Source organism: Triticum aestivum, chromosome 7B, assembly GCF_018294505.1.
Source record: "Triticum aestivum cultivar Chinese Spring chromosome 7B, IWGSC CS RefSeq v2.1, whole genome shotgun sequence".
NCBI classification, from domain to species: Eukaryota; Viridiplantae; Streptophyta; class Magnoliopsida; order Poales; family Poaceae; genus Triticum; species Triticum aestivum.
Genome location: NC_057813.1, coordinates 456290483 through 456317970, shown reverse-complemented (window position 1 = coordinate 456317970; position 27488 = coordinate 456290483). Strand labels below are relative to the sequence as shown.

Sequence of the window (27488 nt, the reverse complement as noted above, 5' to 3'; positions counted from 1 at the left end):
GTTTAATAAAAACACGTATCCGGTTTGCGATTTAGAATCGTCCGTATCAGTGTCAAAGATTGCATCGACGTAACCATTTACGACTAGCTCTTTATCACCTCCATATACGAGAAACATATCCTTAGTCCTTTTTAGGTATTTCAGGATGTTCTTGACCGCTGTACAGTGATCCACTCCTGGATTACTTTGGTACCTTCCTGCCAAGCTTATTGCTAAGCATACGTTAGGTCTGGTACACAGCATTGCATACATGATAGAGCCTATGGCTGAAGCATAGGGAACATCTTTCATTTTCTCTCTATCTTCTACTGTGGTCGGGCATTGAGTCTGACTCAACTTCACACCTTGTAGCACGGGCAAGAACCCTTTCTTTGCCTGATCCATTTTGAACTTTTTCAAAATTTTATCAAGGTATGTGCTTTGTGAAAGTCCTATTAAGCGTCTTGATCTATCTCTATAAATCTTGATGCCCAATATGTAAGCAGCTTCATCGAGGTCTTTCATTGAAAAACTTTTATTCAAGTATCCCTTTATGCTATCCAGAAATTCTATATCATTTCTAATTAATAATATGTCATCTACATATAATATCAGAAATGCTACAGAGCTCCCACTCACTTTCTTGTAAATACAGGCTTCTCCAAAAGTCTGTATAAAACCATATGCTTTGATCACACTATCAAAGCGTTTATTCCAACTCCGAGATGCTTGCACCAGTCCATAGATGGATCGCTGGAGCTTGCACACTTTGTTAGCACCTTTTGGATCAACAAAACCTTCTGGCTGCATCATATACAACTCTTCTTCCGGAAATCCATTCAAGAATGCAGTTTTGACATCCATTTGCCAAATTTCATAATCATAAAATGCGGCAATTGCTAACATGATTCGGACAGACTTAAGCATCACTACGGGTGAGAAAGTCTCATCGTAGTCAACCCCTTGAACTTGTCGAAAACCTTTTGCAACAAGTCGAGCTTTATAGACAGTTACATTACCATCAGCGTCAGTCTTCTTCTTAAAGATCCGTTTATTCTCAATGGCTTGCCGATCATCGGGCAAGTCAACCAAAGTCCATACTTTGTTTTCATACATGGATCCCATCTCAGATTTCATGGCCTCTAGCCATTTTGCGGAATCTGGGCTCATCATCGCTTCCTCATAGTTCGTAGGTTCATCATGGTCAAGTAACATGACTTCCAGAATAGGATTACCGTACCACTCTGGTGCGGATCTTACTCTGGTAGACCTACGAGGTTCAGTAGAAACTTGATCTGAAGTTTCATGATCAATATCATTAGCTTCCTCACTAATTGGTGTAGGTATCACAAAAACCGATTTCTGTGATGAACTACTTTCCAATAAGGGAGCAGGTACAGTTACCTCATCAAGTTCTACTTTCCTCCCACTCACTTCTTTCGAGAGAAACTCCTTCTCTAGAAAGGATCCATTCTTAGCAACGAATGTCTTGCCTTCGGATCTGTGATAGAAGGTGTACCCAACTGTCTCCTTTGGGTATCCTATGAAGACACATTTCTCCGATTTAGGTTCGAGCGTATCTGGTTGAAGTTTCTTCACATAAGCATCGCAGCCCCAAACTTTAAGAAACGACAACTTTGGTTTCTTGCCAAACCACAGTTCATAAGGCGTCGTCTCAACGGATTTTGATGGTGCCCTATTCAACGTGAATGTGGCCGTCTCTAAAGCATAACCCCAGAATGATAGCGGTAAATCAGTAAGAGACATCATAGATCGCACCATATCTAGTAAAGTACGATTACCACATTCGGACACACCATTTCTTTGTGGTGTTCCAGGTGGCGTGAGTTGCGAAACTATTCCGCATTGTTTCAAATGTAAACCAAACTCGTAACTCAAATATTCTCCTCCACGACCAGGTCGTAGAAACTTTATTTTCTTGTTACGATGATTTTCCACTTCACTCTGAAATTCTTTGAATTTTTCAAATGTTTCAGACTTGTGTTTCATTAAGTAGATATACCCATATCTGCTTAAATCATCTGTGAAGGTGAGAAAGTAACGATATCCGCCACGAGCTTCAACATTCATCGGACCACATACATCTGTATGTATGATTTCCAACAAATCTGTTGCTCTCTCCATTGTACCGGAGAACGGTGTTTTAGTCATCTTGCCCATGAGGCACGGTTCGCAAGTACCAAGTGATTCATAATCAAGTGATTCCAAAAGTCCATCAGTATGGAGTTTCTTCATGCGCTTTACACCGATATGACCTAAACGGCAGTGCCACAAATAAGTTGCACTATCATTATCAACTCTGCATCTTTTGGCTTTGACATTATGAATATGTGTATCACTACTATCGAGATTCAATAAAAATAGACCACTCTTCAAGGGTGCATGACCATAAAAGATATTACTCATATAAATAGAACAACCATTATTCTCTGATTTAAATGAATAACCGTCTCGCATCAAACAAGATCCAGATATAACGTTCATGCTCAACGCTGGCACTAAATAACAATTATTCAGGTCTAAAACTAATCCCGAAGGTAGATGTAGAGGTAGCGTGCCGACTGCGACCACATCGACTTTGGAACCGTTTCCCACGCGCACCTCGTCCTTGGCCAGTGCTCGCTTATTCCGTAGTCCCTGTTTCAAGTTGCAAATATTAGCAACAGAACCAATATCAAATACCTAGGTGCTACTGCGAGCTCTAGTAAGGTACACATCAATAACATGTATATCACATATACCTTTGTTCACCTTGCCATCCTTCTTATCCGCCAAATACTTGGGGCAGTTCCGCTTCCAGTGTCCAGTCTGCTTGTAGTAGAAGCACTCAGTTTCAGGCTTAGGTCCAGACTTGGGTTTCTTCTCTTGAGCAGTAACTTGCTTGCTGTTCTTCTTGAAGTTCCCCTTCTTCTCCCCTTTGCCCTTTTTCTTGAAACTATTGGTCTTGTTGACCATCAACACTTGATGCTCCTTCTTGATTTCTACCTCCGCAGCTTTTAGCATTGCGAAGAGCTCGGGAATTGTCTTGTTCATCCCTTGCATATTATAGTTCATCACGAAGCTCTTGTAGCTTGGTGGTAGTGATTGGAGAATTCTGTCAATGATGCTATCATCCGGAAGATTAACTCCCAGTTGAATTAAGTGATTATTATACCCAGACATTTTGAGTATATGCTCACTGACAGAACTATTCTCCTCCATCTTGCAGCTGTAGAACTTATTGGAGACTTCATATCTCTCAATCTGGGCATTTGCTTGAAATATTAACTTCAACTCCTGGAACATCTCATATGCTCCATGACATTCAAAACGTCGTTGAAGACCCGGTTCTAAGCCGTAAAGCATGGCACATTGAACTATCGAGTAGTCATTAGCTTTGCTCTGCCAGATGTTCTTAACGTCGTCAGTTGCATCAGCAGCAGGCCTGGCACCCAGCGGTGCTTCCAGGACGTAATTCTTCTGTGCAGCAATGAGGATAATCCTCAGGTTACGGACCCAGTTCGTGTAATTGCTACCATCATCTTTCAACTTTGCTTTCTCAAGGAACACATTAAAATTCAACGGAACAACAGCACGAGCCATCTATCTACAACAAACATAGACAAGCAAAATACTATCAGGTACTAAGTTCATGATAAATTTAAGTTCAATTAATCATATTACTTTAGAACTCCCACTTAGACAGACATCTCTTGAGTCATCTAAGTGATCACGTGATCCAAATCAACTAAACCATAACCGATCATCACGTGAGATGGAGTAGTTTTCAATGGTGAACACCACTATGTTGATCATATCTACTATATGATTCACGCTCGACCTTTCGGTCTCCGTGTTCCGAGGCCATATCTGCATATGCTAGGCTCGTCAAGTTTAACCTGAGTATTCTGCGTGTGCAAAACTGGCTTGCACCCGTTGTAGATGGACGTAGAGCTTATCACACCCGATCATCACGTGGTGTCTGGGCACGACGAACTTTGGCAACGGTGCATACTCAGGGAGAACACTTCTTGATAATTTTTAGTGAGAGATCATCTTAAAATGCTACCGTCAATCAAAGCAAGATAAGATGCATAAAGGATAAACATCACATGCAATCAATATAAGTGATATGATATGGCCATCATCATCTTGTGCTTGTGATCTCCATCTCCGAAGCACCGTCGTGATCACCATCGTCACCGGCGCGACACCTTGATCTCCATCGTAGCATCGTTGTCGTTTACGCCATCTATTGCTTCTACGACTATCGCTACCGCTTAGTGATAAAGTAAAGCAATTACAGGGCGTTTGCATTTCATACAATAAAGCGACAACCATATGGCTCCTCCCAGTTGCCGATAACTTCGGTTACAAAACATGATCATCTCACACAATAAAATATAGCATCACGTCTTGACCATATCACATCACAACATGCCCTGCAAAAACAAGTTAGACGTCCTCTACTTTGTTGTTGCAAGTTTTACGTGGCTGCTACGGGCTTAGCAAGAACCGTTCTTACCTACGCATCAAAACCACAACGATAGTTCATCAAGTTAGTGCTGTTTTAACCTTCACAAGGACCGGGCGTAGCCACACTCGATTCAGCTAAAGTGAGAGAGACAGACACCCGCCAGCCACCTTTAAGCACGAGTGCTCGTAACGGTGAAACCAGTCTCGCGTAAGCGTACGAGTAATGTCGGTCCGGGCCACTTCATCTCACAATATCGCCGAACCAAAGTATGACATGCTGGTAAGTAGTATGACTTGTATCGCCCACAACTCACTTGTGTTCTACTCGTGCATATGACATCTACGCATAAACCAGGCTCGGATGCCACTGTTGGGGAACGTAGTAATTTCAAAAAATTTCCTACGTACACGCAAGATCATGGTGATGGCATAGCAACGAGAGGGGAGAGTGTTGTCCACGTACCCTCGTAGACCGTAAGTGGAAGCGTTATGACAACGCGGTTGATGTAGTCGTACGTCTTCACGATCCGACCGATCCAAGTACCGAACGTACGGCACCTCCGAGTTCAGCACACGTTCAGCTCGATGACGATCCTCGGACTCCGATCTAGCAAAGTGTCGGGGATGAGTTTCGTCAGCATGACGGCGTGGTGACGATGACGATGCTCTACCGGCGCAGGGCTTCGCCTAAACTCCGCGGCGATATGGCCGAGGTGGAATATGGTGGAGGCGGGCACCGCACACGGCTAAGGAACGATCCGTAGATCAACTTGTGTGTCTAGGGTGCCCTCCTGCCCCCGTATATAAATGAGCAAGGGGGGGTGCAGCCGGCCCTAGGAGGAGGCGCTCCGGAGGAGTCCTACTCCCACCGGGAGTAGGACTCCCCCCCTTTCCTAGTTGGACTAGGACTTGGGGGGAAGGAGGAGAGGGGGGATAGGAAAGGGGGGCGCCGCCCCCCTCCTTGTCCTATTCGGACTTGGGGGGGGGGGAGGGGTGCGCGGTTGCCCCTTGGCCCCTTCTCCTCTTCCTCCACTAGGCCCACTAAGGCCCATTAGGTCACTAGGGGGTCCGGTAACCTCCCGGTACTCCGGTAAATGCCGATTTCACCCGGAACACTTCCGATGTCCAAACATAGGCTTCCAATATATCAATCTTTATGTCTCGACCGTTTCGAGACTCCTCGTCATGTCCGTGATCACATCCGGGACTCCGAACAAACTTCGGTACATCAAAACTTATAAACTCATAATAAAACTATCATCGTAACGTTAAGCGTGCGGACCCTACGGGTTCGAGAACTATGTAGACATGACCTAGAACTATTCTCGGTCAATAACCAATAGTGAAACCTGGATGCTCATATTGGCTCCTACATATTCTACGAAGATCTTTATCGGTCAAACCGCATAACAACATACGTTGTTCCCTTTGTCATCGGTATGTTACTTGCCCGAGATTCGATCGTCGGTATCCAATACCTAGTTCAATCTCGTTACCGGCAAGTCTCTTTACTCGTTCCGTAATACATCGTCCCGCAACTAACTCATTAGCTACATTGCTTGCAAGGCTTATAGTGATGTGCATTACCGAGAGGGCCCAGAGATACCTCTTCGACAATCGAAGTGACAAAACCTAATCTCGAAATACGCCAACCCAACATGTACCTTCGGAGACACCTGTAGTACTCCTTTATAATCACCCAGTTACGTTGTGACGTTTGGTAGCACCCAAAGTGTTCCTCCGGTAAACGGGAGTTGCATAATCTCATAATTACAGGAACATGTATAAGTCATGAAGAAAGCAATAGCAATATACTAAACGATCAAGTGCTAGGCTAACGGAATGGGTCATGTCAATCACATCATTCTACTAATGATGTGATCCCATTAATCAAATGACAACACATGTCTATGGTTAGGAAACATAACCATCTTTGATTAATGAGCTAGTCAAGTAGAGGCATACTAGTGACGTTATGTTGGTCTATGTATTCACACATGTATAATGTTTCCGGTTAATACAATTCTAGCATGAATAATAAACATTTATCATGATATGAGGAAATAAATAATAACTTTATTATTGCCTCTAGGGCATATTTCCTTCAAACCATTCCCGCGGGTGGTGCCATGGATGCAGTATTCGAGAGTCGTCGTGGTAGCATCCAGTGAACACGGTTCCAGCACGTGGATGAAGCATCCGAGAGTTCACCTGTGGTAGCATCTGGGAGTCGCCGTGGTAACATCTAGTGACCACGGTTCCAGCAATCCAACTCGTCGCTTCCAGCAAAAATAACCTCGCCGCTCGAGCACCTCTGTGCGGCACCGACCCCGTGGGCGGGTCGTAACATCACTGTGAATAGTTATAGCATTTCTTGTCACCGGTTGTAGCTGTCGACACCGTGGTTGTAGCAAATCGCCAGCATGGCCGTCGCTGCCGCGCGCTGATTGTGACATGGCCACATGCCGGTTGTAGCACCTCGGCGCGCCGGTTCCAGCTTTGCGTGCATGCGGGTGCAGCACCCCCGCACCTCATGTCGCCGCTGGTCGTCCTGCACCTCAGTCGATCACCGCTCGTCGCAACAGCACATAGCCAGCTCGTAGCACAGGCGGTCATCGCTCCACGTCGTACCTGCACACAAGAAAAGCGGTGAGAAACAGGAGAGGGCGCTCCCGCTGGCAAAATTACCTCGACGGCCTTGCGCGAGCGGCAGACAGCACATGAGGCAGGATTAAGAGGAGATGGGAAGTGGTGGGGATTCATGGAGATCTTGCCGTGGTGTGTGGTGAAGAGCACGAGAGCGATTTCTGTTTCAGTGGAGAAGAAATCGATGGAGAAAGAAAGGGGATTCTGCCCCTGCATGTGGGCCATAAAGGCATGTGCGCTAGCGACAGAGGCGACCGGCGCGTCGCTTCAGCCGGCGCTCCGGAGGGAAACGTTTCCCAATAACCGCGCTTGGTATGGTTGTATTTTAATACAAGTGTATTTAACTTCCCGGTGTAACTCCCACTCAAAAAAAAAAACTTCCGGGGTGTAACTTACAAAGAGCTATTTCCAGCCTGAAACCAAAACGACCGGCGAAGGTCCGTATATTTTACAACTGTATCTAGAAGGAAAACGACAATCCAAACGGGGACTAAGATACCTCGACGAAAAATCCAGAAATTCAGTTTAGGTCAGAAAACGTAAAATACACTGGGCAGATGAAATTGTGCATCCACTGTTGAGAAAGCGAACCCGGAAGCTTCCCATCCTTCCCAGTCCCACTACACTGCCGCCGGAAGGAGACGAACCACAAAACCCTGACCTGACCCTCCCCGTCGACCTCATCCGCCGCCGCCGCCGCCGGAGGAGGAGGAGATGGACTTCCAGGTCGTCGTCCTCGCCGGAGGCACCTCCGAGAAGCTCTCGCCCCTCGTCTCCAAGGTCTACTACCGAGCACGACACCCCGCCCCTAACTCCCAACAACCCTAATTAATCCCCCCGTCTGCTTCTCGCAGGACGTTCCCAAGGCCCTCCTCCCCGTCGCCAACCGCCCCGCGATCTCCTACGTGCTCGATCTCCTCGAGTCCAGCGACCTCAAGGACATCATCGTGGTTAGCAAGCGACCGAGCTCTTCTATTTCTGCTCTGCCTCCGCTCCGTAGCTGGGCGCTACCATTGGCTAATGCGCCTGTGCGTTTGCTGCAGGTGGTGGAGGGGCAAGAGGCGGCCCGCCTCGTCGGCGCGTGGATCTCTAGTGCTTACCTGGACCGCCTCGTCGTGGAGGTAAGTTGAGGCCGATTCCGCGTTTGCCCGCTTGAAATACAGGACTCTGGGTGCTGCTATTGCTGTTAGGATCACCTAATTCCTATCCATTAGAAGCTTCTTGCTGCATTAGCTTGGCATGTTGTTTCAACTTGGTAGTGAATAGGCTAATGGTTGCCTCAATTATGCTTAACAAGAATTTTGACATGTAACTGAAAGCATCTCTAAAGATTGCCAACTTTTGTGGGTCAACTCTTTTTGGTGTGTTGTTAGTGGAGTTTTACTTCAGTGGGCTGTTTTGGCAGTGCTGTGGATCTTCTACGGTAGTGTGCTGGTTTCGATGGGTAACTAGAGATCAAATGCTATGGAGTTCTGGGATTTAGCGGTAGCACCATGTAACCAGATTGAGAAGTTACAAGGGCTAAGTCTCTGGTGAAGATGTTGGTTGATCAGGTCTGTGAATTGTGATATCAGTCAGAAGGGCTGCATAGCTGTTGTACTATGTTCATTTGACTATTAGGCTACATATTGGATATTCGGTTTAACGATTTTAACAATCTTATCTAATATGGGCCACTATTTTCTAACCTTTTTTACGTGATATTCTGCATTTTACTGACTTGGAAACATCTTTCTATAGAATGAAATTACTTGGATATGTATGATCCGCTAAATCAGCATAGTATTTGTACGAACTATAATCAGCTCATTCGATCATAGACTTTCACAAATTGCTAATCAAGGTGTTAAAATCCTATAATTCTCAGTAACTTCAACTGTTTGATCTCATATCTGTTTTCAGTGATTTTTTTTCATTAGGTGCATGTATGATACATATTGGAGATTCAGTATAACAATTTTTTCTAATACAGGCTACTAGTTTGTAACCTTCTCCTTACGTGCTATCCTGCATTTTCTTGCTTGGAGACATCTTTTTATAAATCTGTAGAATGAAACTAGTTTGGGTTTCATCTCCATAAGAGTGGCTGAGTTTTTACGTTGGCTCGCCAAGCCTATCACAACCCTCCTCCTTTACACCCGGGCTTGGGACCGGCTATGTTGAGACATCAAAGCCGGATGGATGAAGTGGCGCCAAGCTTCTGGCATTCTTTGTGACAAGAGAGTGCCACAAAAGCTAAAAGGCAAGTTCTACAGGACGGCGGTTTGACCCGCAATGTTGTATGGCGCTGAGTGTTGGCCGACTAAAAGGGGACATGTTCAACAGTTAGGTGTGGTGGAGATGCGTATGTTGAGATGGATGTGTGGCCACACGAGGAAGGATCGAGTCCGGGATGATGATATACGAGATAGAGCTGGGGTAGCACCAATTGAAGAGAAGTTTGTCCAACATCGTCTGAGATGGTTTGGGCATATTCAGCGCAGGCCTCCAGAAGCTCCAGTGCATAGCGGACGGCTAAAGCGTGCGGAGAATGTCAAGAGAGGGCGGGGTAGACCGAATTTGACATGGGAGGAGTCCGTTAAGAGAGACCTGAAGGATTGGAGTATCACCAAAGAGCTAGCTATGGACATGGGTGCGTGGAAGCTTGCTATCCATGTGCCAGAGCCATGAGTTGGTTGCAAGATCTTATGGGTTTCACCTCTAGCCTACCCCAACTTGTTTGGGACTAAAGGCTTTGTTGTTGTTGTTGTTGTTGTTGTTGTTGTTGTAGAATGATACTAGTTTAAATACGAGTGATCTATAAAATTCAAATAGCTTGTGTAATAAGAATCATAATTATCACATTCTATTTAAGAATGTCGTAAAGTGCTATTCAAGTTAAAATCCTAGAATTTTCAGTAACTGGAACTGTTTAGTTTATATCTGGAGGTAACTTCTTTCTTTCTTGTGTAGGTAGTTGCAGTTACTGAGGACATTGGAACTGCTGGTGCATTACGAGCTATTTCAAAGAGACTGGTCGCAAATGATGTTTTGGTAATGATAAGCTTTCCCATATTTTCAGGAACATAAAAGTATGCATGCTGGGAGTAATAAAAATGCTAATGCACTGGCCGTATTTTAATAGGTGATTAGCGGCGACCTAGTAACTGATGTACTTCCTGGGGCTGTTGCTGCTACCCATAGAAGAAATGGTGCAGCTGTTACTGCTTTACTATGTTCTGTTCCTGTTAGTGGTCCTTCAGATGCTGCTTCTTCGGGAGGGAAAGATAAGGCTAAAAAACCATGTCGACTGAACATAGTTGGGCTAGACATAACAAGACAATTCTTGTTGCATGTTGTATCAGGTTTGTTTATTGTATTGCAGTTAGGTAGTACCTGTCATTCATAATTCATCTGCTTGTCAAATGTTACTTGTAGGAACTGATGTTGAAAAGGATGTTCGAGTTTATAAGAGAAAAATTCGAGCTGTAGGTCAGGTAATGTGCATCTAAACATATCAAATGAACTCTTAACATACATATCCAAATAAAGTGAACTTATTTCCTAACAGTGTTTTGCGCTTTCACTTTCCAGTGCAATATCTTATGTTCTGTGACACTATCATGTGTGAAGGAATACGAACGGGTCATAATTAGTTTGGGTGTACCTGAGTTTATTATATCTTTATCTTTTACTTAGGAATAACTATGGGAGCTCATATGATAGTTTTCATATGGTATGCGAAACTCGATACCAAAATTACTAAATAAACTTAAGATTAGTCTGTGTGAAAACTGAACTATATTGGTGTTCAGTAAACACCATAGTTACCAAATTAACAGGAAATTTGTGGAACTATGACGGTGAATTGCGAGTACAACAGATCAAAGTAACAGTTAACAAGTGGAAGTTCAGATGCGATGCCCATGTAGAACTTTGTGCTTTGAACCACTGTTCTAAAAGATGCTAGGCGCTGGCCAAGATGGTAGCGCCTAAAACTAGGGGTGCAAGCGGTTCACCGCAATTGCTCGAATCGTAGTCAAAACGAGGGACAGCTGTAGCTGGACTGTCATGGCATTAGTTCAATTTGTACTAGCTAACACCCAGGCAGGCAAGATGTCCACCTTTTTAGAACATGCTTCAAGGTTTTAAAGGCAGAAGGCTGAAAGCACCAAGTGGGCCATGTCACAACAACTTGCTGTCTACCAATCTCACCTAGTTAAGATTAATGGAAGAATAGTCAGAATAACCTAGCAACAGATACTTGCACCTAAAAATCTAAAATGTATTGGCAAGGCAAAAGGCGTGACATTATCGAACCAATCAAGTCAACCGTCTTCCATTGACTTATCGGCTGCCTTGCTAAAATAGAGACGAACCGGAATCACGTGTAACTAAATTCCTTGTCATTATAATAAACAATCCCTTGACAAGCCATTTGCAAGCCTCAACACTGGAAAACATGCATTTAATAAATGGATGGAGTGCTCAAAGTGCTGTGAACCTCCTAATCTTAAAACCACAGGGACTCGTGGTTGCTTGTGATGCCATCTTTGCATGGCAGACTAGAGATGGTGTGCCTGAGAGCTGGAGGCAGAAGTGCCACTCACATCGGGGCTGGAAGTGTAAATTGCACGATTGCCATGGGGAGGATTAGGTTGTACTTGTATGGTCCGGGGTGCTTTGGATGTTGAATTGGACTGGACTAACTAGGGTAGGTGTTTCCCCTTCAGTTTGTCTGTTTTGCCATGGTGTATACTCGAAATATCCTATTACACAACTGTTTTTCTCTACGTACCGAGTTCCATATACCGGTCAAACTAGCCAAGACAAACCAGTCAGGGCAGTTTTTTTTCTTCTGCGTGCAATTCTTTCTGTTTTTGGGTGCTGTTTTCCCGGTTTAGTGTTATGATTAATAGCCACATGATAACTTTGACATTCTAGACAAAACTTTTAGGATCTAAGTATATCCTTTTTTTAGCAATTTTACTGCATTAGTATTTTAGCAACTCGTGAATTAAGTTTCAGGTCATCAATTTATACTAGTGGACTGTGTTCAGAACCATTGAAAACTACTGAGTCATTTACACTGGACTTTATATTACGTGTACTTAGTATGAGCAAATTTTGTTGACATTTTTTCATTGGATAAAGACGGCACACTATTTAATGACTGACAACCCCATGATAAGATTCAATATGGGACATAAGTGTTACTTTGGCTGGATGTTACTATCCACTGTGCAGAAATGAATGAGTGATTACTAATTTGTTGGCTGAATATGTGGACCAAATATATTTTATGTATGTTTCTAGTGGTGCATATTTGCATATTAAAAAAGGTGCACCCCTTGACTGAAGCAAGGCAGGGAAACTTTATGAGGACACAATCCAGATGGGTTGCTGTTCCTTTGTGGAGCCATTCTTTGCAATCTTACCAGCTTGATTGTTCTCTGCATGTACCTGCTATAATTTTGTTGCAAACTCGGATCTTTTGAAATTTGGGACTTAACTTGCGGTGATAATGGGTTGAATGAGGTTGGAGATGTTTCCCCCCGTTTTTTGACAGCTGCCGTTTGTTAGTTGACCTGCATGTTTGTAGTGATAATAACTGAAGCTCCTAAAATTTTCCTACCATGATTTGATTTTACTTCATTTCAGAAATCTCAAAAAGTTCGGATGTTTATTCGGTTGTGAACTCAACTTAATATCTACCCTGCCTTCCTTTTTCTAGATGGAAATTCGAAGTGACCTGATGGATGCTCATCTTTATGCCTTTAATAGGTTCTTCTATTTTCTTTTAAATGTTTCATATCCCATCTCTTTACAAGCGGTCCTTGCTCAGCAATCTTTTGATACTGTTGATCACAGGACAACATTGCAGGATGTACTGGAACAGAAAGAAACATACCGTAGCATCAGACTTGAAGTACTCCCATATTTAGTGAAGAGCCAGTTGGTATACTTCGTTCTTAATACATAATGATTTCTTCCTAAGCACAGTTTATTTCTCGAGATTCTTCTAAGCACTTAACTGTTCCCAATTTGTATAGAGGTCAGCTCCATCAGGCGGTGAAGGAACAATAGTTGATGAAACTGGGAATGTTGTAGTTCCGCCCAGCAGCAATTTACAGTGCTTGTCACAACATCGCGCAATTGCACCATCTGCTTTCAAGCAAGATTTATTACCAAGTTCAGGCGGCGGAACACATAGGTGCTGTGTTTATATTGCTAGTAAAAACAAGTACTGTCACCGTTTGAACTCCATTCAGGCGTACTGTGATATCAATCGAGATGTAAGGATCTAACACCGCAATGCATTTTGTTTTTGGTTGGGTGTTGCTTGAAAGTTTCACTAACAACAATATCGCAGGTTATAGGGGAAGCTAGTCACCTATCTGGTTATTCCTTCTCTTCACATAATAACATCATCCACCCATCGTGTGTGCTTGGATCGAAGACTACAGTGAGTCTACTTTCATACTTATTCCATAACTAGCATCTTTGGTTGGTTTTCTGCAAATACTGAAGATGGATGCTAAAAATGCCATACTGAATGCAAGTTTTGATGCTACCCTGTCTTTTATAAGAAAATTATGGTGAGCTAGATTGAAGATAGTATTGAATATTGATCGATCTGTTGGCTCAAATAAGTGATCTGTGGTATGAATCTTAGACCATCTCTAGGTTGCCCAAAATTGATTCGAAGGATGGTTCGAATCAATTCCATACACTAGAGCAGGCTGACGCTAGTTGTCAGAGAAAAAAGCGAACCAAGACATTGTTTCGGTTCCAACGATTAATATACAGTTATTGATCTGAGGCGGAGTCCTGTGTCTGCATGCACACTTGCATGAAGGAAAGGGACCAGGGAGAAAAACAACTTTCTTCAGCAGCAGGGCCCCAGGTTCAAGGTTCTGGCTGGCTCAATATGTTGGTGCAGAATCACATTAATTAGATTTTTTTCTTTGAATCGCATCACCACTAGTCAAATTTAACCTTGCCATTTTACCTGTATTACTCAATATCATTTTCTTGTGATTTGTAAAACTGATGAAACAGTAGAATTGTCAGTGATGACACTATGCCATGTTATACTTCCCAGCAAAAAAACGCTTTGTTGGATGAGGGATGTTTAATTTATATTCTTACATACATATATAATTTACCTGTATTACCATTTATACTCTCCTTAGGAAACTGGATGCCTTGGAACTATCTGTTGTAATCTATTTCTTAAATTATACCCCTTTGATTCCATATTTCTGGTGAATGATCTTGGTTGTGGGTTTGATGAACAGATTTTAATATTGCTTTCGTGCTGCATTGGCACATATATTTAGGACTCTGTTCTGTGTAAATTTGATGGTAGATTACTTGCAACTAGTGCACATTCTAACCCCCTCCGCAACGTATGTTGGCTTATGGTTTATTAGGTCGGGCCACAGTGCATGCTTGCTGAGGGTTCACAGTTAGGTGACAAATGTGGTGTCAAGCGATCTGTGATTGGCCGTCATTGTCGTATCGGTTCGAATGTGAAGGTAATAAAGCGATGTCTTATATTTTGATGCTGATTTCTTGTAAAATTTCAACTGGAATTATGCTTGCGTAGCATGCTATGAGGTTTTGCTTGTTGGCACCATATTTGTGCAAATGTGAAGGTCCAATGTTACTTCTTGGGCAGGTTTGCAGGTTTCAAAGTTAGAATAATCATATCGAGTGTATTAGGTTCAATGTGTAAGACAATTTGTGGGAACAAGTAAAAACCAATCTGCTTAGGCTTCATTTTGCTTGTGGGAATTCTTTTACTCCCAACGTTTTTTTTCTTGAAGTACAAGTTTTGTGGGAGTACAAGTTTTTTCTTGAAGCTTGGTAAGATCTAGACATCTAGTTGGTCACATCTGATTTACTGCTGGCACCTCGCTATGTTGCCGTTACAATTGCCTTGAAGTTAGAACATCCTTCTGATCAGCCAAAAGAATAGAACATCCTGCTGATACATTATTGCCAACCTAGTGGATTCCGGCATGCTGCCACCTTCTATACCATGGTTACATCATTGCGAAGCTAGCATGCCATTTTACTGCAAATAATCATATCAAGCGAGTATTTTTCTTTCTTATGAAAGAACTGTTTCTGTCCGTCTGTTGCAGATTGTCAACTCTGTTGTCATGAACCATGTGGTTATTGAAGATGGCTGTCACATCCAAGGTTCTGTTGTATGTAATAATGTGCAACTTCAAGAGCGTGCCGTTCTGAAAGATTGCCAGGTATTTTTTTCCTCTGACCAACTGTACTCAGAAGTAACTGAAACTTGAGGGAGAAAAATTTCAGTTATGTTGGCTGATAGCATTTCAGTTAATGCTAGTAGTCCTTGTAATGAAATGAAAAACGAATTAAATATATAATTTGCGCTTTGTACAGTTAGTTCGCTTGAAAGTTGAAACAATTTATTATATAGTGCTTTGTCGGTGAAATAATTTCAGGTTGGAGCTGGTTATACTGTGACTACTGGTAGTGATCACAAGTCAGAATCCCTGGCGAGAAAGTAGAGCACATTTTGATTGTTTTGCGGTGGACTTGAGCACATGTGCGTATCAGATGCACCCCTAGGAGTAAAGAAAGGGGATACAGTTCTGTTTTGAGATTTCTTTTCTTGCAGTTTCTCGTTTGAGATATGATAGCAGAATTTTGGTTCCAGTAACATTCTGAAAATTTATCGTGTTCTGAATGTGAACTGCAGTTAGTGAGATGGTTTCATGGAGTGGCTCCTTTTTATCTCGAGATGGATTCATGGCACGTCTTGGATCAATGGCTTGCTTGGATCAATCATTCTACCTGCTGTCAAAAAGTAAAGAAAAAGGGTAGTCATGCAATCTGTTTCGCCTACATGTGGTTGCTGCCTTGAGCTGGTTTGCGAGTAATGCTTCCCGCGCTAAATGTTTGTTTTCCGAATGGCCAAAACCGTGTTAATTGAAACTACCCCCAAAGTATAAGGAGTAGTATTAATGTGCACTTTCGGACAGGGATCAAATGACACAACAATTATATGTCCCATATCTTATGGAGGTGTTTTGGTTCGTGTTTTTAGCCGTCATCGCATTGTGGAGGCACCTGAAAACGACACACACGTTTGGTTTAGTTGGTCTGTAAACAGGTACCGCATAATCAAATCGCACACCTATTCTGGAGGCACCTGAAAACGACACACACGTTTGGTTTAGTTGGTCTGTAAACAGATACCGCATAATCAAATCGCACACCTATTCGCTCTCGTTTATGCCCTCCCCATCCGGTAACAGAAACCATTACCGGTCATCGCTATCTCTCGCTGCAGCCAGCTTCCTTTCCCCTCCGTGCTCGATCCCCTTCATTGTACCATCTGCACTGATTTAATCCGATGAGCCCTTCTGCATCTACCATTAGTGCCGGCGCCGGCGACCCCTTCCTTCTACTCCTTGACCATTCTGAGCAGCAGACCATCTTGAGTGGATCTGGATCCACCGGCCGAGAAAAGCACCTTTCAGATCCTCCACCACCGCGCGAGGAGCAAAGTCTCCATTGCCAATGAACTAACTCTCCCTCTCTCTCATATTACACCGTCATCCCAGCATGAGAGGCCTAAATAGGAGTTATCCACGCCAGCAGGCTCAAGGGATATGGTAGTGGCACCGGCAGTTGTGAGGTTCGGGCGAGCCATATTTGTTGCAGGTGAGCCTGAGGCGTCAAGGCCCCTTAAGAGTTTGTGTAATTGTGTTATTGCATATGTTGCGCTATATGTGATGTGACTTTGTGACCCATTTTCTCCACAGTTTGTGGCAACTAATGGACATTTATTGCATGCATAAAATAACTTTTGTTTGCGTCTTTGAAATATTATGACACTTTTGCATGATTTGCATTAGACCACAAGATAAGTGTTGCGACTATTGTGCATACACACAAAAAATATTACTTCCCGACCTTTTTGTTGCTATGATCAGACGCACTTGATTCATGATTTAAGTCAAGTTCGGATGACACGAGAGACGGCAGACTCCCCGCCCACCAACACCTAGCACTGCCATAGATTAAACCTCATGGTGGTCAAGACAAAGATGTAGAGGAGTACATGGTGGTATGTTAAACCATGGACCGTGATACGGTGCGACGATCTGAGCATGCTGCACGACAGCCACAGGTCACTCGCGATGCAACACGAGCACTCTACGGTCACGGCCGCGTGGCCAATCAATAGTACTCACGCTATCATCGTACAGGTGTAGCAGTGTCGCGTTGGAAAAACGTGGAGCATAGTGAATGATGTTGTCCAGAAGATCCGCAACTATTGCATCGAGTGGAAGCAGGTGGGAAACGGTAGCCCTAGGAGAGTGATCCCGTGATTATACTGGGTGTTTTGTTTCTTGTGCTGCCGGTCCGTGCCGCCCATCCGTACTCCTCCGTCTCAAATTTTTGTCTATTTTTCTAGATACGGATATATCTAATATTAAAACGTCAAATTTTTGTCTATTTTTCTAGATACGGATATATCTAATATTAAAACGTGACTTGATACATTCGTATTTAGTCAAATCTAAAACAAGAATATTGGGACCGAGGGAGTACATGATCTTTGCTTTCTATCTATATTTTTTTTGACGCATGCTTTCTATCTTAATATATCGGCTGTGTGTTCTTGAAAGAAAACCATGGAGCATCGTTACATGTATTTTCTCCTTAATAAAGGTAAAGGAGTTTTTTGTTGAGGGGAATAAAGATGTTTTTTAACTAATAAAGATGATTGTTTTTTTCATGATAATACTTGTCTCGTTCATATGATAAAGATCAAAGTACAAGTCACGTAAGGACCGACATGACAAAACTGCAGAACATCTCCGAGTTTGACACCAACGTCCATCACCTGCCTTCGGCACCACCACCGCAGTCACCGAAGAATAGAATGACGGATCACCTTTTCATCCAAGCTCGACGCGGTTCCATCGCTGATATGCAGCTTAAAGATAGTTTTTTTTAACTAATAAAGATGGTTGTTGAAGACATGTAGAACTCTGGCTTGCTTGTTATATGGGGATAGATAGACGTGCAAGATCTTTTTCCAAAGATGAGCTTCCTCCTCCTAACCCTGGATTTCCACCCATATATGGGCAGTTAGGGCATTTTCAACACCAACCCTCAAACCTCCCGCATCTGTTTGGACCGTGCTGTCCGGACCGTGAAAGTCATCCAACGCGGTCCGGACTTACTTTCTCCCGCAAACTGAAGACAGGCATGTGGGGCTTTGTAGGAGTCTGGACCGCTCCCAAGCCCTCTTCTGACCGTCTTGGCCCACCCAAACCCCTCCTTTGCCCGCCCGCGTTCCCGCCTGGGGCCAGCTGTGCCAGCTATCCGCATTCATGCCGCTGTAGAGCGCACTGCTCCACATTATAGAAACCTACTCCAGCCACATTCCGTTCGTGACCGGGCTGGCATTAAATGCAACGCTGGGCAAGCTCCTCCCCTCTGCCCTATATTTAAACGAGGCCAAACGCCAAGCAAGAATCGCACCACCAAGTCCGCCTCTCCCCATCTCCTCCTTTCATAATTTCTCCACCCTTTCAATGGCATCCGACGAGCAGGAAGAGCAGTTCTCCGGCATAAAAGCCGGATGGGTGGCCCTGCCGAGCCCGCCGGATACGAGCGAGGCAGCTCACTGCTCCACCTCTCTCACCTAACCCGACGGAGCAAGTTGCCGCCCCAAGCCGATGCATGGTTCAGCAACTCGCCGCCCCAAGCCGACGCATGGTTCAGCAACTCGCCGCTCCAAGCCAGCTCGCGGAGGAGTGGCGAGTTGCTCCAGGCCGGCACGACGGGGACCATGGCGGTATGGGCAATGTCGCTACCATGGACGAGCCGCACGCCCCTCCCGTTCCTACGACTGCGCCATCCGCGGTCAACGCGCGCATAACTGCGCCCTGCCGACAGAGAAAGAAGCCGGCTGCGCGAAAATCAACGAGTCGATGGTCAGCACGTCCGCGTCCGCCTCCTACATGGAGGGAAAGTAGAACATGGGAGGCGACCGCCGCTTGGGTCCCAGGAAGGCCACCGCCGAGGCGACGCCGGCGTACACAATCGGTCTCTTGCCCGGTTCTTTTCAGTGCAGACCATCAGCAGCCCCTGTCCGGTCTTCACGGAAGCGGAGGCGCCCCCTTCCCCTCCAGCTGAAGCATCAGCCAGCGGTTCCACTCCGATGAGCGGCGGGAAAGCGAGCCGTCCTTAAAGCTGAAGCATATACCTCCGGGACTCCCGGCAGTCCGGTGAGCGGCTGCCGGACATGGGAAGACAAAGGATCCTCCGCGGCCGGCCGTAGACTAAAGATGCTCTTAGAGTCCTAAAAAAAGGTAAACATATTTTTTTAAAAAAAATTAATCATGCTTTTTTGATCTCATAAAATTTAAACATGGCTGTTAAAGACATGTAGAATTTTGGCTTTGCTAGCTTCCAAACAGTTTAAACTAGTTTACACAAGGATAGATGGGCAAGATCTTTTCCAAAGTTGAGCTGCACTTTTCCCAGCCGTTGATTTCCATCCATGAATATGTTGCAAGTCAATTAGTCCCAACAAAAGCAAAGATCTCACTAACTAAAAAGCAGAAGGAAAGATCTCTTTCCGTACATCAAACCACCGAGGCGTGCATGCTTGCCATATAAACGATCCTAACTACCTATATATTCGCACGTAACCGACGCAGTGGCATTCCAAATTCAACCGGTGGACAGACGTACGAAAGATCTCCCCCGCGCAATCGCATGAACAGCGCCATGGATTCCCGCCGCCGCATCGACCCCGTGGAAGAAGCGCGCCACCGGGAGGTGATGGAAAGCCTCGGCGTGTACGACGCCGACTGGGCTCTGTCCAAGACCTTGGAGCAGTCCGACGTCCAGCCGGGGCAGAACCGGCTGCTCCTCACCAAGGAGACGGTGCGGGGCGGTTCTATCCCCAAGTTCTTCCCGGAGCTGGAGGAGCTCCGGGACGACGGCCTGAACGCCCAGAACACAGTCACGGTCAAGGTCTTCGATGCCGAGGGCCGCGAGAAGGATGTGAACCTCCGCTACCTCAACTCTAACAGGGCGTACCGAGTCATGGGGGCTCAGTGGAGGAGGCTAGTGGAGGAGAGCCGCATGTGCAGAGGAGAGCGCCTCGATCTGTACGCGTGCAGGCGCGGCGACGGCGAGCGCTGCCTCTTCGTGTTCAGGAGCAAGGGCGGTGGCGATAGCTCCTGGTGCACCGGATGTAAGCGCACCCGACCGCTTGCCGTCGCAGCTCGCTATCCTGCAGCGGACGACGACGACGACGACTTCGTCCATGTTGGCCGTGCTGGTGATCGGAGCGGCAAGAGAGATTGCAACAACCACTATTACCTACACGCCGATAGCACCGGAAGCCATCGGAGAGATCGTGGCAAAAAGCACAAGCGAGCTAAGAGCGGCCATGCCAGGAGAGAAGATCATATGCGGGTTGTGGTGGACGACGACGTGAACGCTCTTGATTTCCAGGGTGATCACGGATGTTACAAAGCCGAGAGGAGAAGGGTAGATAAAGCACCTTGGACATTGCCGAACTACAGTGGCAAGGAACAAGAAGCTGCCAAAGGCCTCTTAATGTTGAAATATGCTATTTTTGCTGAGCACTATAATGGTAGCATTTAATTGCTTCCATACTGTTAGGAGTTAATCAGGGCTGTTTTTCAGCACTTCGTATATACTGTAATGGACCCGATTTTGTAGGCAGGCTAGTTTTGATTATTTTTTTCGAGTAGGCAAGTTTTGATCTCTTCATATTAGTTTATATATATAGTTCATTGTGTAATTTGAGAGAACAGATACAAGAAAAGGTTGTGGTTGAGCTCGATGTAGCTAGGAACGTCCTTCTACTTTGAACTTTATTTTGTGGCATTATAATTTGATGTAAATAATATCACCCGCCTCCACTTGCCGCATGTAGCGACTTTTCCTTGCCGAGGACGATGCCTTCGCAACGTCGAGAACCACGCCATCAACATCTTGCGGCATCGTACCACAACATTGACTTCGCACCAACTCTCCATGATGACGATGGCATCGCACCACCGTCGTCGGCATTGCACTGACTCGAGTGACAGCATCGCGCCGTCGTCCACCTTAGCGGCATCACATCGTGTCTCCTTGTAATGGCCTCGCACCGTCGTCTTGGCAGCATCGCACCGCTGTCGCCGTCACGGATCAACAAGGCGCTGCCTCCTCGCAGCGCCACTCTTCTTCTTCTTCTTGGTTGCCTCACACAACTCTCTCTTGTTTCTTTGTTTCTCAAAAGAACACAAGGACACACACTCGAGAAGGAAACACACACGCACACACACATTCACCAGGGAGAAAATTAGCTTTCCCTCCGGGTGACAATCATAGACGCTACATGGTTTGCTTCAGCCCTCGCGACCTTAACTATTTTTATTAACTCAAACCAGTGCTTATATACACATGAGAGGTTTGCCACGCGCACTAACACTAGTAGGAAAACTACTTTACATGAGACACATTAGTCCCGGTTTGTAAACGTGCCGGTTCCAATGGCTAGACGGGCGGGCATCATTAGTCCCGGTTCGTGCCATGAACCGGGACTAAAGAGGTGGTGGCAGGCTGGTGTCACGCTGGGGCCCCACGAACCCCTTTAGTCCCGGTTCGTGGCACGAACTGGTACTAGAGGCTCACCTTTAGTCATAGTCTGTGTCATGAACCGGGACTAAAGATTTTTCTATATAAACCCTTCGTCCAACCCGCGACCGAGCTCTCTGTTCTTCCCCTTTCCTTTCCTCTCTGTTCTTCCCCAAAGCTCGAGCTCATCCTTCATTTTCCCCAAAATTTGTCAAGATTTGAAGGCCCCCATCCATCCAAGTGATCACAAAGGTTAGCAACTTTGTCCTTTTATCACTCATTGCTAGATTAGCTCTTGCAATGCTCTATAAGTATAGTGATTTGTGGGTTTTAGTTTGGGAGTAATTATATGTGGTAGTTTATTTGATTTATATGCAATTTAAGCTCAAATTAACTCTTAGTTTGCATATATAGGTGTGGTTTACTTAGTGCCTTCCCGTCCCCGTCCTAACCACCATCGATCGCCGGCACCGTCCCGTCACCGGCACCACCTTGGTGAGCCTCTTGTTCTTATCTTTTTTATATAAAAAATCATGTTTGTGTGATTTAGATATATAGTTACTTGTATAACTTTCTTACCTGTATGTTGTTTGTTATACATAGTGTCATGGTTTTGATATCCGTCCCCGTCGGTCCTCGTCCGGTTTATGATTCGGATGTGGTATATTCTCTTTTATAACTATTTGTTGCATTTCGTGTTTATGACAAATTATGCCTATCAAGTTGACATAGATATTTTTATCTAGGAGGTATGTGAACTGGAAATTCCAACCGACCCTCTTGTTGAGAGGTTAAATTTAGTTGAAAAAGAAAACGAGTATTTGAAAGGAAAATTGAAAAGAATTGATGAAGATAAGATGAAACTGGAGTTGTATGTTGCCGATGTCGACGATGATCACAAGATCAAGATGAAGAAAATGCGTTTGAAGATAAGAAATATTAGAAAATATGCCATTGATAGTGAGGCTTGGTATCATTATGTTGTTGGATCAATTGTTACCTTAGTTGCGATCTTGATCGTGTTTGTTGTTGCATTTAAATGCTTTAGGTAGAGAGTTTGTATGTTGTTTTATGAGAATAAGTGTGTATGGACTTTATGTATGAACTTGTATTAATTTGATCTTTTCGGTGTTGTGTAATAAAGATGAGCCGACAATGAATGTACGATGGCCGATGCTCTCCCCAGTTCGTTAATGGCGTGTGTACTTTTCTGCTTGCGGCTGAGGCAAACAAGCGGGTGGATGGTTTTATATGTTGTTCATGTGCTGTCTGTAAGAATGATTAGAATTACTCTATGTCAAGAACCATTCATGTTCACCTGTTTGAGTCCGGTTTCATGCCCCACTATAATGTTTGGACCAAGCACGGAGAAAGAGGGGTCCTAATGGAAGAGAATGAAGAAAAAGAGGACGACGACAGCTATCCTGGCCATGGGTTCCCTGAATACGATGGTATAACAATGGGGGAAGAAGTTGAGCCGGCAATGCGGAAAGAAGCTGAAGAAGAGGCAACAGATGAGCCCACTGATGATCTTGGTCGGGCCATTGCCGATGCAAAAAGAAACTGTGCAACTGAAAAGGAGAAGCTGAAGTTGCAGCGCATGTTAAAGGATCACAAAAAATTGTTGTACCCAAATTGCGAAGCTGACAAGAAAAAGCTGGGTGCCACACTTAAATTGCTGCAATGGAAGGTAGAGAATGGTGTATCTGACAAGGGATTTGAAAAGTTGCTGGTAATGTTAAAGAAGATGCTTCCAAAGAAAAACGAATTGCCTGACAGTGCGTACGAAGCAAAGAAGGCTGTCCGCCCTCTAGGATTAGAGGTGCAGAAGATACATGCATGCCCTAATGACTGCATCCTCTACCGCGGTGAGTACGGGGATTTGAATGCATGCCCAGTATGCGGTGCAATGCGCTATAAGATCAGCCGCGATGACCCTGGTGATGTTGAGGAAGAGCGCCTCAGGAAGAAGATTCCTGCCAAGGTGATGTGGTATGCTCCTATAATACGATGGTTAAAACGTTCGTTTCAAAACAAAGAGCACGCCGAGATGATGCGATGGCAAAGAGAAGACCGTAAACCCCAAACCCCTAAACCTTTTAGTCTCGGTTGGTGTAACCAACCGGGACTAAAGGCCCCTGGCACCCCGGCTCGGGCTCGTGCCACGTGGCGGGCCTTTGGTCCCGGTTCGTGACGAACCGACACTAAAGAGGAGGGATTTAGTCCTCACCCTTTAGTGCCGGTTTCAGAACCGGCACTAAAGGTCCTTACGAACCGAGACTATTGCCTGATTCTGCACTAGTGTAACTAGCCGGCCTTCTCGGTCATTAACCCACTAATCCATGTACTACAGCACATCCACCACTTCCTGGAACCTCTCCACATTAAGGTGACTCGGCAACTAACTTGACCAAGCAGCACTAACAAACTTTCATGTTGCATGCAACTAACTAGTTAACAGAAGTCGACAATTCACTCGGTTGTAACTCCTTGCTGGCCGTTGGCTCCAGGTCTCGGCTTCACACGACACTCGCCATACTCGCATCTCCGCCGCCTCACACGGCAGTAGCTTCTCACCATGCATGCTCTCCGGCCAACGACTCTCCGTCTTTGTATGCATCACACGTACGCCTTACCGACACTGACTACACCTACACTAAACTACATGCATAAGAAAGCTACATATGCAGAATTGCAGATACATAATCAAGGTTAAGCTAACAAAATATAGTACCAAATCATACATTGCCACACAAGGTATCCATGTGAAAGAAAGGAAGATCTACGGTATAATTTTTGGCTCGGTTCCGACGCGGAGTACTTTTCGGCGATGGGCACCACCACCACCACGACAAAGTGAAGCTATTTTTAAGCTGCTACAATGGACAAAAACCGACCTCATAAACACAACGAGATAAACATACAACGGTAAATAGAAGAGAACCAAAAACGAGCTATGACAAGCATCCGACACCAAAAACTTAGCACCCATCACCTCCATGAAGAGTGGGGACTAGCTTTGTTGGGTCATTCGAAAGGAGATACACCACCGAGAAGACATAGAGAAGAAGTTGCCAACTTGCCCTGTAATGACTCAGCACCTTGAAGAGCTAGGAGAGTCGCAACGACGGTCGAGCCATGTCACGACAAAGAGAGCTACAGACCGTACTGAAGGGAAATCGACCACCATCACAAATAGAGAAAACCAGAGTAATATGTGAGGCAACAAAACCTTAAGCGGCAACGGAAGGCACCGAACTCAAGAACTCACCACTGCCACGAGTCTCCAAAAAGAGGGGTCGACCATCAACACGAGGATGGCCAAAGCAATGACCGCATCCATAGATCACTTCCACCGCCACCACCAGACACCCCCACGCCCCCTGTCTGACCAACCATGCTGAGCTGAGACGAGAAAATGGCCAATAGTGGATCAATGGCTCCAAGACGCTTCCCCCAAGGGGGTAACAACATCGAGGACACCGACATAGTCCGATCCAAAAGTAGATCTTGGGCTTTCGTCTGGAGCACATTACAAAGGATGAGCCGTGGAGACTTCATGATGACGCCTCCAAGGAGGAAGAGCGGCGCTCGAAAGCGGCGCCATCATCGTTGCCAACAAAGGTTGACACAAGGCTTTGACCTAAAAGCATCGCACCTTGGACCTCACAGCACCACGCTGGACGTTGAGTCTCGAAAAGCATAAGAGCACGAGACCATACCATCTCCTACAACTCGTCGATGAGCGTCCGCGTCGGAGGCTACAACAGGTACCTCGGGTGACGCGACATCTCGCCTTGAGCACTAGCGCCAACCCAAGCAGAGATCTACCCTGGTCACGGCCTCTCCGCCACCACCTACTAGATCCACCTCTGCTATGAAGCTTGTCGGGACTAGAATCACCCACGCGAGAACACTAGCAGGACGAAGTGCATCCTGGGTGGCACCACCGGAGCACGGACGACCGCATCACACCCCTGTTGACGAGGAGAGCCCCTAATGCCCCATGACCTCGCGTAGGGCACTGCCCCTCGAGGGTCCTAGATCTGGCGATGACACCCGCCACAGGGTGACTTATGCGGCATAGCAGGGCATTGATGCGCACTGCTGCACAACCATGCCACTGCGACGAGTGGTGCCGCCTAGGAGCGGCTCGCACCTTGCACACTGAGCGGCCGTGATACCTGCATGGGGGCGCCAGCCAACAAAGAGAGCGCCCCGTCACCACCTTCCTGGGGCGCGCATGACTTTTTTTGCGTCCCCTCAAGCGGCAGCAAGGAAGTGGGAGTGGGTAGGACGCCGGTGGTGGCGCGACTAGAGTTTTCCGGAGTCATGAGAGGAGAAAACCGAGGGAAGCTGTCCTGTACTAATAAAGTGGCAGGGGACAAGGCGGTGAAGGAAATATGCCCTAGAGGCAATAATAAAGTTGTTATTTTTATATTTCTTTATTCATGATAAAGGTTTATTATTCATGCTAGAATTGTATTGATCAAAAACTTAAATACATGTGTGGATACATAAACAAATACCGTGTCCCTAGTAAGCCTCTACTAGACTAGCTCGTTGATCAAAGATGGTTACGTTTCCTAACCATAGACATGTGTTGTCACTTGATAACGGGATCACATCATTAGGAGAATGATGTGATGGACAAGACCCATCTGTTAGCTTAGCATATGATCATTCAGTTTATTGCTATTGCTTTCTTAATGTCAAATACATATTCCTTCGACTATGAGATCATGCAACTCCCGGATATCGGAGGAATACCATTGCGTGCTATCAAACGTCACAACATAGCTGGGTGATCATAAAGGTGCTCTACAGGTATCTCCGAAGGTGTCTGTTGAGTTGGCATGGATCGAGATTAGGATTTGTCACTCCATGTATCGGAGAGGTATCTCTGGCCCTCTCGGTAATACACATCACAAGAAGCTTGCAAGCAAAATGACTAAGGAGTTAGTTACGAGATGATGTATTATGGAACGAGTAAAGAGACTTGCCGGTAACGAGATTGAACTAGGTATGAAGATACCGACGATCGAATCTCGGGCAAGTAACATACCGACAGACAAAGGGAATTACATATGTTGTCATAAGGTTCGACCGATAAAGATCTTCATAGAATATGTAGGAACCAATATTGGCATCCAGGTTCCGCTGTTGGTTATCTCGGACATGTCTACATAGTTCTCGAACCCGTAGGGTCCGCACGCTTAACGCTCATTAACGATATAATATTATATGAGTTCTGTGATTTGGTGACTGGATGTCATTTGGAGTCACAGATGAGATCACGGACATGACGAGGAGCTCCAGAATGGTCTGGAGGTAAAGATTAATATATAGGATGATGCTATTTGGACACCAGAAAGGTTTCAGAGTGTATCGGGTAGTCATCGGATCACCGGAAGGGGTTCCGGGAAGCCCCCAGAGGCTATATGGGCTTAATGGGCCAAAGGGGGAAACAAACCAACCCACAAGGGGCTGGTGCACCCATCTCCCTATTGGGAAACATAGCATGCAATTTCAAAAAAATTCCTATGCGCACGCAAGATCTATCTAGGAGATGCATAGCAACGAGAAGGGGAGAGTGTGTCCACGTACCCTCGTAGACCGAAAGCGGAAGCGTTTGTTAAGGCGGTTGATGTAGTCGAACTTCTTCTCATTCCGACCGATCAAGCACCGAATGTACGGCACCTTCGAGTTCTGCACACGTTCAGCTCGATGACGTCCCTCAA

At 45.4% G+C, this 27488-nt stretch overlaps 2 protein-coding genes across 6 annotated transcripts; both read left to right on the top strand.

The window, feature by feature from the left end:
• The first annotated feature begins 7621 nt into the window (after positions 1–7621).
• Positions 7622–16170, top strand: LOC123155979 (translation initiation factor eIF-2B subunit gamma). 5 transcript variants are annotated; one of them, XM_044574156.1, is made up of 13 exons: positions 7623–7881; positions 7956–8051; positions 8145–8222; positions 10054–10134; positions 10226–10445; positions 10519–10577; positions 12815–12864; positions 12952–13039; positions 13134–13376; positions 13454–13546; positions 14517–14621; positions 15234–15350; positions 15567–16170. In XM_044574156.1, exons 1-13 carry the CDS (start codon positions 7816–7818, stop codon positions 15630–15632), a joined length of 1362 nt encoding a protein of 453 aa, XP_044430091.1. In that variant the 5' UTR covers positions 7623–7815; the 3' UTR covers positions 15633–16170. The 5 variants fall into 5 exon arrangements, with proteins under 5 accessions (XP_044430090.1, XP_044430089.1, XP_044430088.1 ...); XM_044574155.1 differs by having other exon boundaries at positions 7622–7881; positions 12815–13039; XM_044574154.1 differs by having other exon boundaries at positions 7622–7881; positions 7956–8222.
• Positions 16171–19821: 3651 nt separating this feature from the next.
• LOC123162835 (uncharacterized) lies at positions 19822–20867 on the top strand. The gene has a single exon (XM_044580592.1). It carries the CDS (start codon positions 19867–19869, stop codon positions 20764–20766), a length of 900 nt encoding a protein of 299 aa, XP_044436527.1. The 5' UTR covers positions 19822–19866; the 3' UTR covers positions 20767–20867.
• The last annotated feature ends 6621 nt before the right edge of the window (positions 20868–27488 follow it).

Coding starts and splice junctions, on each gene's coding strand:
- LOC123155979 (XM_044574153.1), top strand. CDS start 7,816: ATGGACTTCCAGGTCGTCGTCCTCGCCGGAGGCACCTCCGAGAAGCTC. Junction 13,040..13,133: donor ATTTAGTGAAGAGCCAGTTG/GTATACTTCGTT, acceptor CAATTTGTATAG/AGGTCAGCTCCATCAGGCGG. Junction 13,377..13,453: donor ACTGTGATATCAATCGAGAT/GTAAGGATCTAA, acceptor ACAATATCGCAG/GTTATAGGGGAAGCTAGTCA.
- LOC123162835 (XM_044580592.1), top strand. CDS start 19,867: ATGAACAGCGCCATGGATTCCCGCCGCCGCATCGACCCCGTGGAAGAA.